Raw genomic sequence first — 20274 nt, forward strand, 5'->3', positions numbered from 1 at the left:
CTGTAGGACATCAAAGCGGTGGTGGACGGCATTGATGGCATCAAGCTGTCCCAGGGCCTGTCTCTCGGGCTGGGGGACTTTGAACTGATCCGAGTGATTGGGCGCGGCAGCTACGCCAAAGTGTTGCTGGTCCGGCTGAAGAAGAACAAGCAGGTGTACGCCATGAAGGTCGTGAAAAAGGAGCTGGTCCACGATGACGAGGTGAGACGTCCAGGATTGTTTATTGAAGTCCTGGTTTCCTGACATTGGATGTGGACTTGAGACAGACACAAGAGATGCTTAAGGCTCACTGTGTGCGTGTGATCATGTGACATGAGAGACAAAGCCTAATGCCAACGCCCCTCTATTATTCACTGCATAAAGGCTCAGCTCCTTTTACTGCAATATTTCCACATTCACTGTTCACTCAAACTGTGAACAATACATTATAGTCCTATTTCTGCAAGTGAGATCGTTATTGTTTCCTTTTTAAAATAGGGATGTCAATCACGTGTCTGTGGGTCAGAGCTGAGGTGAGGACTTGGTTGGCATGCCTGAGAAGGACATGCAGCAGGTGGAGACAGTGGCCTCCTGCTGGTTGCTTACTCTGCCACAGTGGGTTCATCTCCTGGAACAGCTGCTGCTAGTTGGATGGGCAGTGAATGTCACAGCCACTAAGTTCACATCTCTGGTGTCAAGCGCTTTGTTTTGTATGAAGCCACTGGGTGGCGCTGTTGGTCAACATACCAGATATTAGTCACCCCACCACAGAACCAGCACCACGGAGCAGAACACAAGTCACGTCCAAGGCATCATGCCTCCACTGCCCCCTGTCACATTAGAGCATGGTGGGTCTCTTTTCCACACATTTTGTAGTCCTCATTTTGGGATTTGACGTTGATGTTTTGGCGCCTGTAATTTAGTAGCTTCTTTCCTTCAGGAGTCTACTGCCTGACACCAGTGAAATGATTCTGCATCATTATGAATCCATCCAGTAATAATGAGCACTCTCTATTGATGTTAAAAATGCACCATATGCAATTGGAGCACAGGATGGGGGAACTCACAACTATTGTAGATTACCACAGGAATATAATGAAAGGAAATGGACTCGTTCGTTTCCGACTTGCGTGATCCAAGTGATGCCAACACTTCTGTAGCGTTAAAAAGTCCAAAAGCAAATAATTTGCTGTTGGAAGAAAATAGATTTAATTACTGCAAGAATTCAGAACAAAGATTTAATTAACTAAACACCTGGCTATGCTCAATTCAATTACAAAGTAAGTAACCCAAACCTAAATCATTCACGCCTGGTGGGGTCATTTCCTGTAAAAAAATATTATATTTACATAAACACAAAAAACAAACTCCTACTAAACTCCTCCTTTATTTACACACAGGGATGATCTGACAACACATCTCACAACTTCAGATAGCCCACAAGAGGTGCATTTGTCGCCTGTTGAGTAAGCTCATCGCTGTAAACACTGACCATTTAATCCAGAGGTTTGTGTTGAATAAAGGGTTAACAAGCTTCATACAGCTTAGAATTCTGCTAACAACACCCCTGTTCTCTTCAGTGTGATGTTGTGTTGATGAATGTTTCGTTTCTGGTACTGGGACAGGTTGCACATGCACTGCATTCCGTGACTGGTGGTACTGAGTGTCCATTGTCAGCCTTTCACAGACTGGGAGGGGAGGTGGACTCCAAAAGGAGTGAGAGGAGTACAGGAGTGTTTTAGTCTGCAATATTGCCTGTTCCTGATATCTTGTAGCCTCTCAAACGATAACTTTTGTTCAGACTTCAGGTTGTGTTTCAGGAGTCTGTATAGAGGCTTGATTAGTGATCAGAGGCAGGTGGGGGAACAGGTGAAGCCTGAGTAGGGAGGAGGCTGCGACAAACTGCGCTATTGTTTGAATGTGGACGGTTAGTTATGCTGTCTCTTGAAGGCTTGTTGCTCAAGGGTTGCCTCAGTTGTGTTGGGTTCTAAGCTGCACCCTTGTAGCCTTCGTAGACCTGGGCTGGTCCTCCAACAACCGCATAGGCTGAACTGAACAGTCTCTGACATCGGACGGTCTGGCCTACGGGGGGACTTCCTGCCTGCATCATCAGCTTTACCTCCACTGCTGCCGTTGCCTAGCAACCTCCTGAGCTTGACAGTAAAAGCCTTATAAGCCCAAAAAATGTTAAAGAAGGTTAGGAAGAAAAGCTTCTCCTCCTCCACATGATATATTTCAGGCTGAGAGAAGAACTTGTTTGTGTTATTTTAAATTCAAATAAGAATAATAATAGTAATAAATAAGTTAGGCTATGTACTTTTGAGCTAAAGGTTATAATGCAATCTCAAGGCAGAGGAGATTCCATCAGTCAATAAAAACCACAACAACAAACGCATTTCTTAACTTGTATGCAAGGACTTTTTTTCTTGCATAGGATACGAGCTATTTTAACTGTAACTATTACAGTATATGTCCAAGCTACAGAAGCTGGGTATGCTGGGCCACACACAACAGATCCGATGTGTCCTCCAAATCGGCTCTTGGAGGGCTGCGTCCCTCGACCGCATTCAGAGGAGCAGCGGAAGTGACGTATGCGGTTGATGAATGCGTCCTTAAGGATGCAGCCTAGCGACTTTGAGACACAGCTACAGACACATATTATATACTAGCATAGAATACTACTACTAGAATAGCACTAGCATACAATATATGCTCTTGCCACGTAGCATAGCACAACTTGAATTAGCAGAAAGACAATAAACAGAAAAGCAGACTTGTATGTAACCATGGACCAGGAATGTGGGAAACTTATCGACTTGTTGGAATCCACACGGATGAAGTCATTAAAGAGGTCTTTCCACATGACAACACATTTCATCAAATGAACAGTTCAATCACAAGGAGCCAACTGATACTGACCCATAAAGATCAATATTATTCCAGTGATATTTACCCATAAATATTTAAAGGATATTATTTTGAAGGATATTTTGTGAAAAACAAGGAGCGGCTCATCTAACTAAGTTATTCAATATTTCTGTAGTACATATGTTGGGTATTGCACTTTGTGGACGGTCTCTGCTCGGGCGCTGATTGAGACCGGTGTTAGCTCAGTGGACAGCCCATGTCAAATTAAGTTCACAGAGTTATTAATCCGGGAATTCCCAATCATTCAATCTCTTTGCAACTTGACCGAACCCTGCAGCTCTTCCCCTCTGCTGATGGGGACAGCTGCTTCTGGACATGGACTATTGACAGATGGATTATTAATCAATAGAAAGAGAAATGTTCACATTTGTAAATGTCAACCTGCCTGTTATCAGGGCCGTGGAGGGTAACTAACTAGAGTAAACACTAGTGCAGTGGCAAATAGCTTTACAAACTAATACTGCTGTTAAAAACACTATTTTTACTGTGTAAGTGTTTGGGTAAATGAAAGTGCACAATACTACTTTTCAATGAATTATTACATTTTGACCATAACACCGCAATTAATCTCAGAAAATCATGCAATTAATTGTGATTAAAATTGTAATCGTTGCAGAAGAGAATCATCCTGAATGTGTTTCTAGAGACAGAATGCACTTAGTGTGGAACCCAGAGAACGTCTATTGAATGTTAACACATTCTCCCTCCCTCCCCCACTCCTCCAGGACATCGACTGGGTGCAGACAGAAAAGCACGTGTTTGAGCAGGCTTCCTCCAACCCCTTCTTAGTAGGCCTGCACTCCTCGTTCCAGACCGAAAGTCGGTAAGACCACGCCGAGGCATCTCCTGAGGGCCGCTGCATTCATTCACCCTCCGTCTGAACTAAACGTAGAACGTAGGGAAGTCATTTGAACTTTTTATTCCAATACTTGCCCCTCTCTCAAAAGCTGGGCTCTATTATTGAGACTAGTAGCAGTTTGTCTTGTCTGAGAGCTATAAAAGGCTAAGCCCATTGTGACTGAACCCGAGTAGCTCCAGCTACCCCGACCCCCCTGTTCATGTGGCACATGTAGACCAGCACAGGTGAGAAGGACTACTGATGCAGTAGCTAAGGAGCCCCAACCATGCCTTGCACATGCTCAGTAGCAGTCTGGAAGGATGGAGGATGAGGTGAGTGAGGTGGTGCTGTGGTTCCTGTGTTGGACTAAGACCCGCTTCACACTACTACCCCTTCCTGCTTTTCAGGCTGTATGAGGGCCCTTTCCAATACTGGTATCAGTAGTGGAACAGCTCCACACCACACAGTTGTAGTTCATTCCTCCCAACTGGTCATAGGAATAAACTGCTGCATATCAGACCACAGTAACCCCACTAGCTCATGCTACTGGCAGGTACGATGTAGCATTCAAAAGGGACTGTTATATACTCTATATGTGATACATCTATTTGTTCTTAGCATTCTTTCTCATCCCTCTGTGGTTTGCAGGTTGTTTCTGGTGATTGAATATGTGAACGGGGGGGACTTGATGTTTCATATGCAACGACAAAGGAAGCTCCCTGAAGAGCATGCAAGGTAACCATAGGCACTACTAACGTCACTCACACTCGAATGCTTAACTCACTCAGAGATCCAACGGGTCCAGGTAGCACACGTGTACAGTGATATTATCATAAAAACCAAAGCAGGACCAAGTCACTGAAAGTGCTCGCTAAACAGAGGAAGTTAGATACGTGGCTTACTTTGGTTAAACATTGCTGTCAGCTAACCCGACCTAATGGATGGTTTGTTACACAGAAGCTGTCACTTGGAAGAGGGCAGGTACCATCTCTCTTCTCCTTTGGGAGAAGAGAGATGGTACCTGACGGAAGCGATGCTTCTGCTGTCTGAACCACACTGCTAGATGCCACTGATTGGTCCGTGCTCGGACTCACAAACACATTACCTAACGTCTCACAACATGGGTGTTTATGTAACACCCATGTACCCACCATCCTCCTGACATGAAAATGCATCCTGCATGCAGGGTATATAGACGAGTAGCTAAACAGGAACTACTCCTCTACAGTAGTGTTTTTTGTGCTGTGTAGGACAGCAGGACTGAGGAAGATGCTTTTCTGTGCAGCTAGTTCACACACATGTGAAATGTTCCCACCATACTTTCTCAGGACTCCCCACACACCTGAGCTCCACGGGATGCTATAGCAGCTCCTCATGCAAGCGGCAACTTAACACATTTTTTCCCAACTCTATTCCAACTCTAATGAGCACCCATAATTCATTGTGCCGCTGTGCTTGCATGGCATATCAACTGCGGCTCTGATAAATGCTGGATCAAAGGCTGGGGGATTCAGAGAGGCGCCGTTGGGCCCCCTGCTCTGGAGAAAGTGGCTGTACATATTCAAAGCAGCATGTTAATCACTCATAATGATTGTACATATTCATGAGCAGCGCATCTCCCCCACACCGCGGGGGAGGCGGGCCGGTGGGCGAGGGATGGGGCTGCTGATTGGACGTCGCGCCTATCCGTCTGATGCCAGCGGGGAAACAGCCCAGTACAATGGAGGCTGTCACAGTGAGAAACGTGGGGGAGCAATGTGTCAAACATGGCTTTCATGCTTGTGGATCTACAGCAGGCAGACGGAGAGGCTCTGGAGACAGAATGCACACCTACACACGGAGAGGGAATGCCACCGACTGACCGACACACATCCCATCCATCCAATTATGGTCGAAGCCAGAGGCTTTTAAGACTAATGTGTTCTATAAATATATGTACTTATGAAACCTCTTTGTACTTCAATCAGCAACAGCCGATTGGTCTGAAGCGGGGGTTCTCAACTGGTCTGGCTGCAGGACTCCCCATCACTCTTTAATGACAAGCCGCAATCTCAGACTTAAAAGCCAGTACGGAATAGTGCAGCGTGCCAACAAGAAAAATCGACTTGAATGATGAACAAAAATGACCAAAAGCTGAGGGAAATATTGCCTTTTACACTAAAAAGCAAACTAAGTGCATCTTAAGGAAGCAACATACAGTACATGTCAGTTCCGTAAGTAGGGGTTGGAAGGTGAGCACCCCAGGGTGGGAGTGCCTTGGTGTGACTTTCCCCTCCTCCACAGAGTCATGCGTGTCTGCGTTGTTGGCTGGGGACCTGGCTGTCTGGACTACGCTTTGTATTCTGCCCTCATCTGGAATACATTTGGTGTCATTTTAAAACTAAGACTAAGTTTCTGCAGTCTGCATTAGGGTCAGTGCCTTGCAGCAGCTCCACCAATCAGGATCCAGGCAGTATGTAAACACACACGTTGTGGATTAGCCTGCCTGTTTGAAAAGGATTCATTAGCCGTGTGGGGCTAATTCATGGAGATTTGTAGACAGGTTCGACATAACGTTAGCTAAGTGAACTGTGTTTAAAGCAGAACTTCTTAGAAGTCACCTCCATAATTATGATGGTGCATTGTCATCACATCATAGACTTAATGAAAAGCGCTGTCTGGAGTGCTTAAAGAGGGGGGGGGATCCCCCAGCCCTTTGTCCTTCTCAACACGTCTCCAGCATGGAACGTGAGCGGGGAGCCGAGCCGAGCTGTTGGAGACAGAGAACAAGTCAGTCCTCAATGGGATGAAAACTCATGCTGACGTAGGTTGTGTTGTCCACGGGTGAAGAACAAGTCATTTTCAGTTGTAACAGCTTCTCCACACCTTTGAAACCTTGTGCTTATGTCTGCGGCCTATTTAATGCCCATCGAGTGCACCCACCCTACCTGGCTGTGTGGTTTTCTGGTGTGGATCTGTGGTGGCCCCCGTGGACCAGTGGACGTGCTCATCATTCCCTACATGTCTCTCTTCTCCTCCACAGGTTTTATGCTGCTGAAATCTGTATCGCTCTGAACTTCCTGCATGAAAAGGGCATCATTTACCGAGACCTGAAGCTGGACAATGTTCTCTTGGACCACGAGGGACACATCAAGCTCACAGACTACGGCATGTGCAAGGTACAAGCGCATTGATCGGTTCCTTCCATGTGTGTGCTCACTGGTCCAGGGGTTATCAATAATGCAGCCTTGTTGACTGGAGGTCTGATTCTTCCACATCATTTGTCTTTGGAATCACTGCAACCATGTCTTCTCCCTCCAGGAAGGGATTAGACCAGGTGACACCACTAGCACCTTCTGTGGAACGCCCAACTACATCGCGCCCGAGATCCTCAGAGGAGAGGACTACGGTGAGTTGGAAGTGTTGGTGTCCCTAAAAACCTAAAAATTGGACTCAGACCAAAGGAGTTGAGTTCCTGCCACACACACATGTATACTGTACGTATGGAGGGGTGACCTGCGCTATTGTTGTGTGCGGCCCCAGGCTTCAGTGTGGACTGGTGGGCTCTGGGCGTGCTGATGTTTGAGATGATGGCTGGGAGATCCCCCTTCGACATTATCACCGACAACCCCGACATGAACACAGAGGAGTACCTCTTTCAAGGTGAGGCAACTTACTGCAAGAGGAGTTTCTGTGTCTTAACTCACACCTCGGTTCCTACCTTAACTAAAAAAACAGTCTCACGTTTTGTGCTTCAACCTAAGCTACCCAAGGGAGGCAATTAGGACCGGCCAATCAGAAGCAGTGGGGGTGGGGTATGACCACAGTTGGAATAAAGATTCAGGAAGAAGGACTTCGAGCTGGGAAACCTTATGTTTTAGTTTGAGGCAATAACAACAAGAATATGCATTTCAAAAAGCTCTATATAAGTTCTCAAAGACAAGGGGTTCTTCTTTAGAGAACTATCCTTTTTAGATGGATTGGGAAATTTTCAATTCATCAAAACCTGGTCATTGGAAATTAGAAATATAATAGTTATTAAGAGTTATTCAAGGAATGAAGTCTTCAGAGACGGCTCTCTGTCCCATTGATTTTGTTACGTAACTTTACGACCAGGAGTTCCCCTAAAAATCATCATTATTTAACCTGACAATAATTTATTGTCAGCTACAAAAAATTATTTTTAAATCAACAATGTTCGTAAATGTGTGTTTCTTATGACAAGGAAAGAGTTTTAGAAAAGACAAGCAGCAACTTCAATTGATTTAATTTTGCATATCCCATCAGAGGGCTTTACAGTGTGTACACATGCGACATCCTCTGTCCTGAAACCCTCACATGGACACAGGAGGAACCAACCAACAAATGAAAAAGCCCTTTCACAGGGATGAAAAAAGGAAGAAATTGTAGTGAGAGACCGGGAGGATCCTTCTCCTGGGATGGATGTTATGTGTACAGAAAGAAGGACGTAAAAGGTGAACAATACATTCCATTGATATGACAGGTAACGTGTCACAACACGCCTCCCCCCTCCGTTGGAAGCGTAGAGCATCGGCATCTGACTAGTTGAGAGTTGAGACAAGGCACGTTGTTAAATTTCAATGGGAGGTTTTCATTGACTGCAGTTGTCAGGATAGTATAAATATTACATATTGTTAGAGTGGGGAAAGATGATTCCATGTCATGAAATAACAATCAGCCTTTAGACGGTTCTGGTATCATTAAAATGGAAGCATCTCACAAACGTCTGTGAAATGTTCATTTGTTTGAGTTTTCCGTGGACTCTCTATCCACATTTGTTTTGTTGAAGTCTGAGTAAAACCCATTGTTAAACAGACAGTAGTGGGACGGCGGAAGCTACAGAACCTGCTGTACTTGTATTTTTCTAATTCAAAGGTCCTTCCTTATAATATTGTCACTGTGCATCGGGTTAGCTCCCAGTCCCTAAGGCTGGGACACGCTGTATTCTCCAGGCTGCAATGGGAACGTGAATGCTGAGATTTTTTTTAGAGGAAACTCTCTAATATGTATCCCATATGCATTTGTGTTCCTCGGGCCATATGGTGGCCTCTCATAGTTCCCCCCGTTACCTCCTCCTTCTCACCCAGCCACCCACACACTCCTCTTTAACAGAAATTCCTCCATACTACAGCAGCCTCGTGTGACGCACTACGTCTCTGCTGTGACTGTCGGGAGCATAGCGCGGCACCGCGACTAGCATCTGCCACCAGAAGCATCCTCCTAGCGCCCTCACTGGTAGAGCAGCAGGCTCCTCCAAGAATTCCTGCCAACGGAAACCAACCTTCTCTCCATCGAAGGCCACCCAGCCATATGGCGCCGGGCTGGACCCAGACCCGGCTCGGGTATCGGCGCTGCGCCTGCCAGACTGACACAGACGGACGGACGGGACGAGGAGCTATTTATTTTAGAAACAAATGCAATAACCAAAATATATATTTATTAAATGGCTCATTCTTTGTGTTGGAGGCCGTAGTTTGAAAGTGTTGGACATCGGAGCCTTTATTTGCGCTCACTGTGGCCTCTGCTCCATGCATCAGCGTTCGCTAACCAGCGAGCCTCCCTGCATCTAGAGACTCAATAGAAGACGGTTCAGGTGGACGCTCCATAACCACATTCTTTAGTCTCCTCTTGTATCCTCTCAGGTCTTAACTACGAAAAACACTGACGGTTTTCTGGCCTTAAATTTGAAAAAATCTTTAAACGTAAGCTTTTATTTTTTTGTCAATATCTTCCAAGAAAATAAGTCCGCCTGTGGAATCAATCATGTATTCTGATGTTTTGTCTTCTCTTACTGGGGGGGCTTCACCGCAGTGATCACTAACCCTGAGCTGTGGTCACCACATGCGAGGGAGCACTCCATCCTTTTATTTCTATTGTGGGGGAAAGGCAGTTTTTGTTCATCATTTGTATGACATTGTTGAGCTGTGGGAGTCTCAAGGCTGCGGGTGAAGCCATCACAATGAGAATAAAACAGTCCTCAGCACCTCCTCCCTTCCTCTGACTCCCACTCAGCAGACACAGGCAGGTTGTACGGTGAATCACCCTCCTCCCTACTCACACTTTTCATTCTCTCACTCTCTCTGTTGCTGTCCTTCTTCTCTTTCTGCCAACAGTTATTCTTGAGAAGCCCATTCGCATCCCAAGGTCTCTGTCGGTCAAAGCTGCCAGCGTGCTCAAGGGCTTTCTAAACAAGGTGAGACCACTCCCATCAGTGTGTGTGTGTGTGTGTGTGTGTGTGTGTGTGTGTACGTACACACACCGCTGCTCAGACAAATACCTTGTTTGATCACGGTGGCCGAGAGCTTTGGCCATGTTACATGCAGCTCGGCCTCTCGGGTTGGATAAGGAGTGTATGCTTTGGTTCCTGGGACGAGTCTCACATGAACTCTGGACATGTAGCCAATAAGAAGACATTGTCAGACGCATTGCACCTTGGTAGGAGTGCAGAAACAACTAACCGTCTGCCCTTCAGCCCGATAGAAGCTCCCAAATATGTTGGTAATGACCGCGTACACAACATTTCAGTGGTCAAGCTGTAAAGCACTTTGGATAATTGTCTTCTTTGTCTTGTTGTTACGAGAGCGCGTCAGTGGGCCGCTGTGTTGCACCGGCTGACGTGTTCCTCCACGAACACTCTGTTATGTATTCTGTATTTTGACTCAATCCCACCTACAACGACCTGCTGCCACAAATACTCATTAGAGCATCAAGTGTGGAGTGATCCGCATCATTTGCGTAGTAACCTACAGTCCATCACTGAGCACTTTTCCAAAATGTAACTATAAAGCCTGGAAAGTACTAGAAAGACAGTCAACAAATACAAATTAAATAAATAAAATCAGTTCTCATTTTAATCACACAAGTTCATACCGTAGTGAAACGAATGAAAGAACACTCCAAATTCTGAAATTGTCTCAGCAGCTAGTGTGATCCGTAGTAAATGAGCTACAGATAAAAAGCCCTTTGGTTCATCTGTGTTAGTAGAAGTGAAGAGCATTCCCATCATTCTGCGTGCACATATGCTTGTGGCTTCATGTGCCATTAGATCTCAACTATAATAAACTGGATATAATCATGTCCACGTGCAGTAGAATCCACCTCACAGTAAGCTTTGCTTTGGTCTAAATCTACATTCTGTTAGTGTTCCTGACCAGCTGTCTTTGTCTCTACAGGATCCCAAGGAGCGCCTGGGATGCCAGGTCCAGACGGGCTTCATAGATATCAAGGCACACACATTTTTCCGCAACATAGACTGGGACCAGGTAAGAGCAGAGAAGAATCCTATCATGATCCACTTAAACGGTTGTTTTTTGCATTTGATTTTGGTGTACACAGAGGTTTCCATGCTGAGTCATTTTATCGCATGTAGCTTAAGTCAGGGGCTCAAGGAACTATTACAATTGGACGGAGCGCTTCCATTTAAAAATGCACAGCAAGCCTCATGGCCCTCATTCAACAAACCAGCCAATCACGTGGCGTTCTCCAAAAAGATAAGAGCGGCCAATGAATGCAGAACCATCAGAGGGCCGACCCTTGGATGTTTCTTCTTCAGTTTTAAATCAGTATGTCGTGTATGTTCAGAGACGTCGAGTAAATCTAAAGACCAAGAATAAATGTTTGAGCAAACGTAGCTACTAGCATCCCAAAAGAAGGCACCATGATGATGAGGATGGTAACAGAGAGGAGAATAGAACTAATAGTGGTTCAGAAGATGAGAGGAATGTAAAGTAAAGGCTATATCACTCTGTATGAACTGAATGTGAAGCTCAGTCAAATCACAATGACTTGAAATAAGAAACAAACATTCGATTCATATTCACTACTTAGAGATGGTGATACAACTGCTAGGCCTCTTTAATATGTGTGGGAGTAAATCGTCTTTTGATCAAGCAACAGAGTTTTTTGTTGTGAATAAATGTGAGCTGTACCCAGCATGCAGTTCGGTGGGGTGATACATTTAAATTCGTTGTACAAATTATTAATGTGTCATAAACTGTTGTGTCGTGGTGTTTGAACCCGTTAACGAGGGTTGTGGGTTATTCATCGTTAGTTACGTTACGTTAAGTTATAACCATGACCCAATCTCAACACGCGTAAGACAAGTAGCTCTGAAGTCTGCGTGTTCTTGTTTGAGGTGTAAGAACACATCCTGCTGCCTGCTGAAGAGCGACGTCAGTTGTTACGGTGTAACAGTGGTATTACGGCACGTGAAATATCCTACCGGCATGCCAGTGAAAACAGTATAGAGCACAGCCGCAGCTCACACTTCAGAAAGAAGCCACATTGAATCCAAACAGTTTTGAAATTTGTATTAAGTTTTATTTATGTATACGTACTGTGAGAAATGGGCAAATTACTGTTCTAGTATTCCACCAACGTCGTGACGTTCGCTGACAGAACATAATGAATGAAAAGTACTGAGGTCCATGAAAAGAAGCAAGGGAGCAAGCTGACGACCTCGAATTAACGCGAGCTTTGCCTCCATCTCTGAATGATGAGTTAGTCTGTTGTAAAACAGTCTGCTAAACTCTCTCTCTCTCTCACACACATAAAGTCAGTGCAAAATAAGGTGCAGTCCACTGTATGTAGACATTACTCATGAAACTCAAATGAAAAAAGTTGTTTGGTCTTTATAGGTTTTCTCAAATAAATACATATGATTATTATTTTTTCAGTCCTTTTCCTGAGAACAATGGCAACTCCTGAAGAAGTCAGCTTTGATGCTGCAATAGGATGGGCACTTCAATGAGAGAAGAGGAAAGAACCTTCTCTTCACAGGCTTCCGGGTGCATGTTGCTTCCTGACAGCCAGCTGCTGACAGCTCATCTGGCTAACGTAACAACAGAGAGAGCAAACAATGCACGCCCCCAATCACTGCCAATCAGCTGTGAGGAAAGAATTTCCCTTTATCACACTCGATAGCACTGATCTACTGTATACACCAAGAAGAAAGAAAGCATCCTTTATAATCCCATGGGGAAATGATTCTCTGCATTTAACCCCCCACACAGGGAAGGCAGCGTGCATGGCGCCCGGGGAGCAGTTAGAGGTCACCTGTCTTGCTCAGGGACACTTCAGCACAGAGCAGCCGGGGTTCGAACTGCCAATAACACCATTCATGTTGTGTTTCCTCACCGCGGTGCTGTGTCCTCCAGCCTAATACGGCTTATTTTATCAGGTGCTCTATGTCCCTCATCCCAGTAACTGTCCCTGCAGGGTCTGTCCCTGTAGTTTGAAAAACAAGCATGGAAAGCGGGAATAGTTGTTAGCATGAGCGCATCGAGCTCTTTTACCTGGAATTTCTCCTCTCGAAGACATTTTACTGAGTTGCTGTTGGTTCTTATAAGAGTGGTGCTAGTGCAAGCACTCACCATTGTCAAGTTGTTAAAACGACTCCAGTGGGGACACCCTTGCACTGGTGTGTGTGTGTGTGTGTGTGTGTGTGTGAGAGTGAGAGAGAGAGAGTGAGAACCTGTCGGACCTTGACTTGTGCATGTAGTGGTCAGCGTGGTGGCGCAGTAGTAACCAGTGCTGAGGTCACTGTGATTCAACAGTCGTGCTGTGAGTGGTATCAACGAGCCTCTACTCAAACAAATCCAATTAACAAACTGACTGGATTTTCTCTTTTTATGAAACTACATTCACAATGGGCCCAGGTCTGTACAATATTACCAAAAGGGTTACAATGAAACTGTTTTTACATCTAATCAATGTTGATAGTGTGCATTGCCTTGAGGCCCCCCCGAGCAGAAGAGCCTACTCAGCATTTTTGTGTGTACATATCAAGATGGCAACCCCCATTGCGCAGTCTCGACAAAGTGGCAACCCAGAGTATTTTAATACAATTTGCCATTGTTGGCGATGATAGGAAACTGTTCCTGATCACTTGATGGCTCAGACTTTTTTAGCATATTGTGGCATGAAAAGTTCAAGAATTCAGAAGGGGCTTTGAAATTCTCCCAGCTACTGTTTCTGTGAAAGTAAATCCATTCATATAAGATATGTTGAAATAGCTATACTGTTGACATGTTTTATTAGCAGCTGTGATGCTATTTGTTGTATTTTAATCTTCTAAAAAGTAATACACAATAGAGCCTTCATTAGTCTTCAAAATGCTTGTTTCCTGCTCACAACGACTATGAAAGCACCAATAATTCACTCCTTTATCGGACATGAAGGTGAATGCTAATTGGGACCACTTCTTCACCATCATTGTTGCTGCTTTCCTCGTGGGACAATTAGCCAGGGTGGAAGGTAGTGCACGGCCATCAAAGTGGGGGAAAACAGTTTTTCTGAATGAGTTAATGAGTGCTGCCACAGAGCCTGTGAAGTACACACCCAAGGCCAACTGGGGAAAGATATCAAAGCAGAGAGGAACCCTGAGCCCTGTCTCCAGACCTGACAGGCCTGGCACTCGGCTTTTGTTGTTACCACGTATTAATATTCATCAGACGGTTCCTGAGGGAGCGCCAGCTTTTCTCTCTGAAGAGATGACACGCTTGAATATCATTTACCTGCCGTCCTCTTTTATGCCCCCGCCAAATCCAGTTCTTCACTGCCAGGGAAGTGTCGAGTAGATGAGCGCTGAGAAGACACGTATCATTTGGAAGTTGGTACGACTGGGTTTCACTGTTGTTCTTTTCATCAACACTGAGATCATACTCAGGCAGCCAGACATCTGTGCCCTGCAGTGCATCTTTGTCCAACCAATAGACAGTCAACTTTAGCTCTTATTATAACACCAGAAACCCATAAATTGGCAGGGTACAATTGGTATTTTTAGTCCAGCCAGCTCATGATTTTTAAATAGGCCAGATGAAAATGAGTCCTTTTGAACAGAAGCATTCTTTTGTGCAGACTTTGCATTAACGCTTTGCTTGGATTCATTTCTCGCCACTCCTTCAGTTACCTGCTATGAGGTCAGTTTTAGGGCGGATGACACCACTACAGAGAAGGATGCTCCATTCTTCACTGTGATTGGTTTGATTCAACGAACTCATAATTCCTGTAGGCTTGACATGTAGCACCAAGGTGGGAGGAGAGGGATGTGAAAAGATGCAAGACGCAATTGACAATGAGTAAGATGCAGACAAACGGAGATCAGGGGGATGGAGACAGGATTTGTGGGGGTGAAACTGACAGATGAGTGGAGAAAAACAAGTTAGCAAAGAGAGGGATGGAGAGGTTCACTAATATGACGGAGGTACCAAGTGTTGTGTTGTGTTGTTTGTTGAACACTAATGAAGCACAGAATCTGCTGCAAAGAACTAAACACACACAGCAAACAAGTGGGTATTACATAGCATCCTCACCAGTGTTCACACCAAAACAACTAAATGGCTTGATTCTCTGATGTCTATGGTTAAAGTTTGGTTTCAGTTTAAACCAGAAGGAGTCTGATGAAGATCGGATGGAGTCCTTTGAGTCAGTGTTAATCAATCTGAGGTCAGAAGGAAGTGGTCCACCGAGACCATTAGCTGCTACGAGCACAACAAGTGGCATCGTGGGCAATATAGATTATTTTCAGTTCAAATTATACATTGCATCATAAACTAAATCAATGTCTAACTAAGTAGGCAGGTTATTCAGAAGCTGGTGACAGTAAAGAGCCTCCAAAAGTTAACTTATCTGCACAAAAACCCCTTCCTGTTCAAGACATTTCACATGGAGCAGCTCGAGGGGGAATAATTGCTCACCTGGCAGGCTTTTAACTTCTGTTAATACAATGATTTCCATTTTGACAAACAATGTATTACCATAGACCACCCCTGTAAAAGAAACGTCTGCAAAAGAGTTATAAGTGTTGAATCTTCTCGAAAAGCTTCTTATTCCTGAATTACATCACCATGCTTCATCCCGTTACTCTTCGGCGATGATGGGATTTACATCCTGCACATATTCAGAGGGCCTCATGCCCACTGAATACTATTCTTGGCGTTGTCATGTCACTGAGTAGGCGCCATCCCAGTATCCTTGTCATGGGTACAATTAGGAAGAGGATTTGGGGGTCTTTCACCCAAGAGACTTCTGTTCTGTTCTCTTATGTTATTGATTAAACTAATTCTAAGTTACAAAACCAAAAGTATTTTTTACTTTACTTATGTTCTTAGAGCAATGAACTAACCAAAAACAGCACAGCAGCGTCTGACTTCTCAGAAAATTGTCCTGTGTGCACAATTTCCCAGGATGAGGGCCCGATGTAAAACCATGGAAACAAACCAGACAGACTGCCTGGCCCTCTCTGTTCTGTTGTCTCCTCTCCCTTCGTCAGTCCCGCCTTCTTTTCCTCTGAGAAATGCACGAGGTGCTCATTCTTTACATATGGATAAGTGGCTGATGTTCATATGTCACATGTTTCAACACAGGCGCAGTGATTGTTTAATCAGTTCAAATGTGCCACTTTCGTTTCAACCCGTTTCCCTATTTTCTACTTTTTAATGAGCCAAAACCAAGCCAGAAACAACTACGAGAAGGAATATGGACATCAATGGAGCTCTACATTTACATGATCACATTACATGTCATTTAGCTGACGCTTTTATCCAAACAACTTCTATGCCAGGGTTTGACTCAAACACAGTCCTATTAGTAACCCAGTGTGCTTTTGGATGGAAGGTGTGCATGGGGCTGGATAAAAACTGATACCTGTCCCAACTGGTATGGTCTGTTCTTAAGGGAGTCAATTATATTAGCATGCCCTGCTAGCTAGCTTCCATCTATTGTAGTCGCTTCGCAGTGCCCATGGCCTATAGTTTGGATCCAAGGCAGCAGGGTGCATCCTACCAGCCGATACCTGTCCACCTCACACCATCTCATCCTGCAGCTACAGAGAGCCTCTGGGCTTAGAATGGAGATAAATGGCTAACAATATATCCAAAGTACAATTAGCATTTATTTTGACATGTACTGCTAGAATGGAAAGTATGACTGGTAACATTAACTAACGTTGTTGGTTTTTGTTGACAGTAAGCAAAATAAAGAGAGTCACTTCTTTCAGAGAAAGTAATCCACGTAGCAGACACAATGCTAGGTCATTGCGGCACAGCAAGCAGTGACTTTTACTGTCCTCTAATTGATATGAAGAAGACGTAGGTGGGCTGTAAAGCAGCAGCAGTCCTCTGGACCTTTGGTTAGTCTTTGGTGCTTTCAAATGTCGGCTGAATAGGTTTGACACCTCTTGGAGTTCAACCCCTTAAATTCTTACTTAGCCATGTTTCTGTTTGGTGGTATTTTGGTCACAGCAGCAAATGTGTAGTTGTCTAACACAGGAACTCAAATATAGTTGCAGAAGGTTCTGATTTGAGTACTCAATGTGCAACGGGCTATGTTCTCCTACATGGTCTGCACTCTGCAGTATTGATTTAGAACTGTTGTTACACATAATAAGGTTCGGATGTGTTTGTTCTCCCTCAGCTGGAGAAGAAAGAGATGACGCCGCCCTTCAAACCTCAAATCACTGATGACTACGGCCTCGAAAACTTCGACACGCAATTTACTAATGAGCCAGTGCAGCTAACGCCGGATGATGCGTAAGTACTGACTCGTGAGCGCACGTTGAGTCAATCACTATGTTATTGAACACTATGAATTGTGTTTGAAGAAGTGGCCCAGTCCTTTGTGTCCTCGTGTCAGGTTTTATTTCACCTTATTTGACTCACTGCATGACAACAACTTAGAAAGCAATGAATCAAGTCCCAAGTCAGGCAGGTTTTTTGTCTCATAGATATTGAGATTGCAGCTAAATCTAAAAAACATTAGAAATATACACCTTTACGGCACTTTAAATCACCTTTGACTTATAATTCCTATGATTCTGCAGCTATTTTATTCATGAAATCGTGTCAAAGTCTCAAGTCTCTGAGCGAGTCTTTCCTTCCCTTTTGAGTGTAAATTGAAAATCATTGTTGCTAGGACACAGTTCCTCATGTGCCTTTAAAAGATTCTAAAACATGAAGTTAAGTTTGTATTCCACTCAGAAAGTTGAATCCCAGTTTGCGGTGTCCAAATGTGGTGATAGACAGGCAGAGCTCACAGCAGGAGGCACGATTATAACTCAAGTGCTGAGGTCACAGGTGGGCGGAGCAATTGACAGCGTTAAAGCCATTTTAGTCTGACAGCAGCTGGACTGATGAACTGATCAGATTCACTGTGACATCACAAAACAGATTGGCCATGACTCAATACATCTTTGGCCAATTCTGACAGTTTCACACAGTTGTCTGATAGGATGAAATGGGGACATCTTGGACACGACTGGTAGGGCATACAAATGTAGTTCTAGTTTCTTTTGTCCTGTTTCGATATTCAGCGTACGAATGTGTTTCCTAATTAGTCAACCTCATCCAGTCTTTGACTCTAAGCTGTGTAGTTGTGTCTTCTTTAAAGGTATTGTTACAATGTTACAATTTAAGTACAGCTCTAGTGAATGAAAATGGGACATTTTACTTTTTTTTAAGAAATCAGATGAGACCGAGTGAGACAGTCTGTGGGACTGTCTGAGGGACAGTCTATGCTCGGCTGCAGGTGTTTACCATGTACGGCTCCAGAAGGTCTTGTAAATAAATGATTCCTTGTCTGCAGCATCGATGGAAGAGATGTCATAACGGATCTTTGTGATCTCTGGGAACTCTCTCCCTCTAATGCTGCACCAAAAGCCAAGCAAATTATTCGCCGCAGCGTAAACACACGTTATGAAGCTGAGACTAAACGCCTGTAAGTTAGTTGGTGTCTAACCGAGAAACGCAACACAAGAGGGGTCGGTTTTTTAAGTAGGAGGTTCAACAAACTCGGAGTGAAAGCCTAAACTCTGAGTTGACTTACCCTGAGATGGGAAACCGTTAGTTCAATCAATTCGGAGTAGGCTGACTTGAGTTGAGCGTGTGCACCACCACAGTATAAAGGCAGCATGAATGGAGCCATGATACTACGCTGGCCACTGGTAACCAATAAAGGGAGTGGAGTAGTGTGGGAGAATTTAAGAAGATTGAAGACCAGTCGAGCTGCTGCGAGACCTGAAAGGAGAGAGTTACAATAGTGAATATATATAAAACATACATACTCATCTGAAACACTTATACGTACATATGAGAAACACACGCGCATACATACATACTGCTGTGTCATATACACATACATCTCACTAGTGTGTATACATTACTCTCACTAGTATCTGGAAGGCATCTCAGTTACACCGGAAGGCGGAAGCGAAGAGGACAGGTTTTGAACAGAGAAAAGCACCAATCTTATCTTGGTTTTCCAAAGCTACTAGCCACTCAGCTTTTCATTAGTCCCAACGTGTAGTTGGGAAATGGAGTTGAATTTGATATAAGTTGACTAAGGTTTGCTACAATTTACTTGAATGACCATCGTAAACATCCAAATTCCACCCAAAGACTACATAGAATAGAATGTGTATGTACGGCCACCAAATCTGCAGCTCTTATACGTGTGTAAAGCTCCTTTTGTATGAAAACATGAAGACACAACAAATAGCTCCTACTCAGCAATCACATTCCATTCCAGCAGCTGTTAAACTCCTCGCTCCATTATGATTATTGGCATCAGGATGATATCAACTAGCAGGGGGACCCTCGCAGTCTGCACTCACAGCACAAGTACATAACGCACTAAGCAACAAGGGCTCCCGGTGTTAATTGGAACCTTATTAAATGGCCATCATGCTCTGCACCCACGACAGATGTCTCAGGGTAGCTACCATGGATCAGCTTGAAGACACTCAACTTCAAACCAGCCTTGGAGTGGGTGAGCCTCGGAGCTCATTAAAGAGACGACTGACGCTCAGCCAGGCTCATTTGTGACAGCGTTTGACGAGGGCAGGCCGTGACAGGGTCTTAGGGAGGCAGTTGTGGGATAGGTTGGGATGGTGCAGTTTGGGGAGGAGGGCGATGAGGGGGAGATCAGGGTGGGGAGCGCGCTGCAGGTTCAGCAGCGGTGATATCAGCGTGGCATCAAACATGTCGACACATCAAAAGGTGACGTGTGCCCCCTCCCTGCGTCTCGCACTTTATCTTCACACCCTTTTCTCTTCCCTCTGTTACCAAGGAGAGGGGCTGATGTCGCCCACTCCTGCTCTGGGAGGGGGTGATGCAAAAAGGCTCCAGTCTCCCACTCGTGATGGGCTTGGCATGAGAAGAAAGAGAAGTGGGATCCGTGTAGGGAGGGAGAAGGGTAAACCCTCCATGTTTTAGATTTACATTGCAACATTAAAAGCTAGATCCACTGGGGGCCCCGGTTTGGGAGTGGGGGGGGAGGGGGGGGGGTGGTGGAGTCAGGCTATGGTGTTCCTATGCCAGCTCCTATCCATAGCCAGTACCCATGGAAGCGTACTTTGTTCCTTGTGGTTTTTCTAAATATAATTTTTCTATCGCTAGTGTTCAATATTTTATTGTAGCATTTCAAACATACATGGGAGGTATCTGTAACCTGTTTGACGCTGATGGAGGCCCCCGAAGTGAGACCCCCCCCCACCCTGGTACACCAGGGGGACGGCCAGTGAACACACCTATTGT

At 44.7% G+C, this 20274-nt stretch overlaps 1 protein-coding gene across 3 annotated transcripts in view; it reads left to right on the forward strand.

Annotated features, from left to right (window-relative positions):
* The window catches only part of prkcz (protein kinase C, zeta), a 70299-nt gene that overhangs the window by 44111 nt on the left and 5914 nt on the right, over positions 1 to 20274 (forward strand). For all 3 annotated transcript variants that reach the window (XM_062562938.1, XM_062562947.1, XM_062562944.1), the window contains 9 exons: positions 7 to 201; positions 3633 to 3730; positions 4394 to 4480; positions 6768 to 6903; positions 7046 to 7133; positions 7268 to 7387; positions 9859 to 9938; positions 10918 to 11007; positions 17159 to 17274. In XM_062562938.1, the coding sequence (XP_062418922.1) occupies positions 7 to 201; positions 3633 to 3730; positions 4394 to 4480; positions 6768 to 6903; positions 7046 to 7133; positions 7268 to 7387; positions 9859 to 9938; positions 10918 to 11007; positions 17159 to 17274 (1010 nt within the window). The remainder of the gene's footprint in view (positions 1 to 6; positions 202 to 3632; positions 3731 to 4393; positions 4481 to 6767; positions 6904 to 7045; positions 7134 to 7267; positions 7388 to 9858; positions 9939 to 10917; positions 11008 to 17158; positions 17275 to 20274) is intronic.

This window comes from Pungitius pungitius, chromosome 1, assembly GCF_949316345.1.
Source record: "Pungitius pungitius chromosome 1, fPunPun2.1, whole genome shotgun sequence".
NCBI classification, from domain to species: Eukaryota; Metazoa; Chordata; class Actinopteri; order Perciformes; family Gasterosteidae; genus Pungitius; species Pungitius pungitius.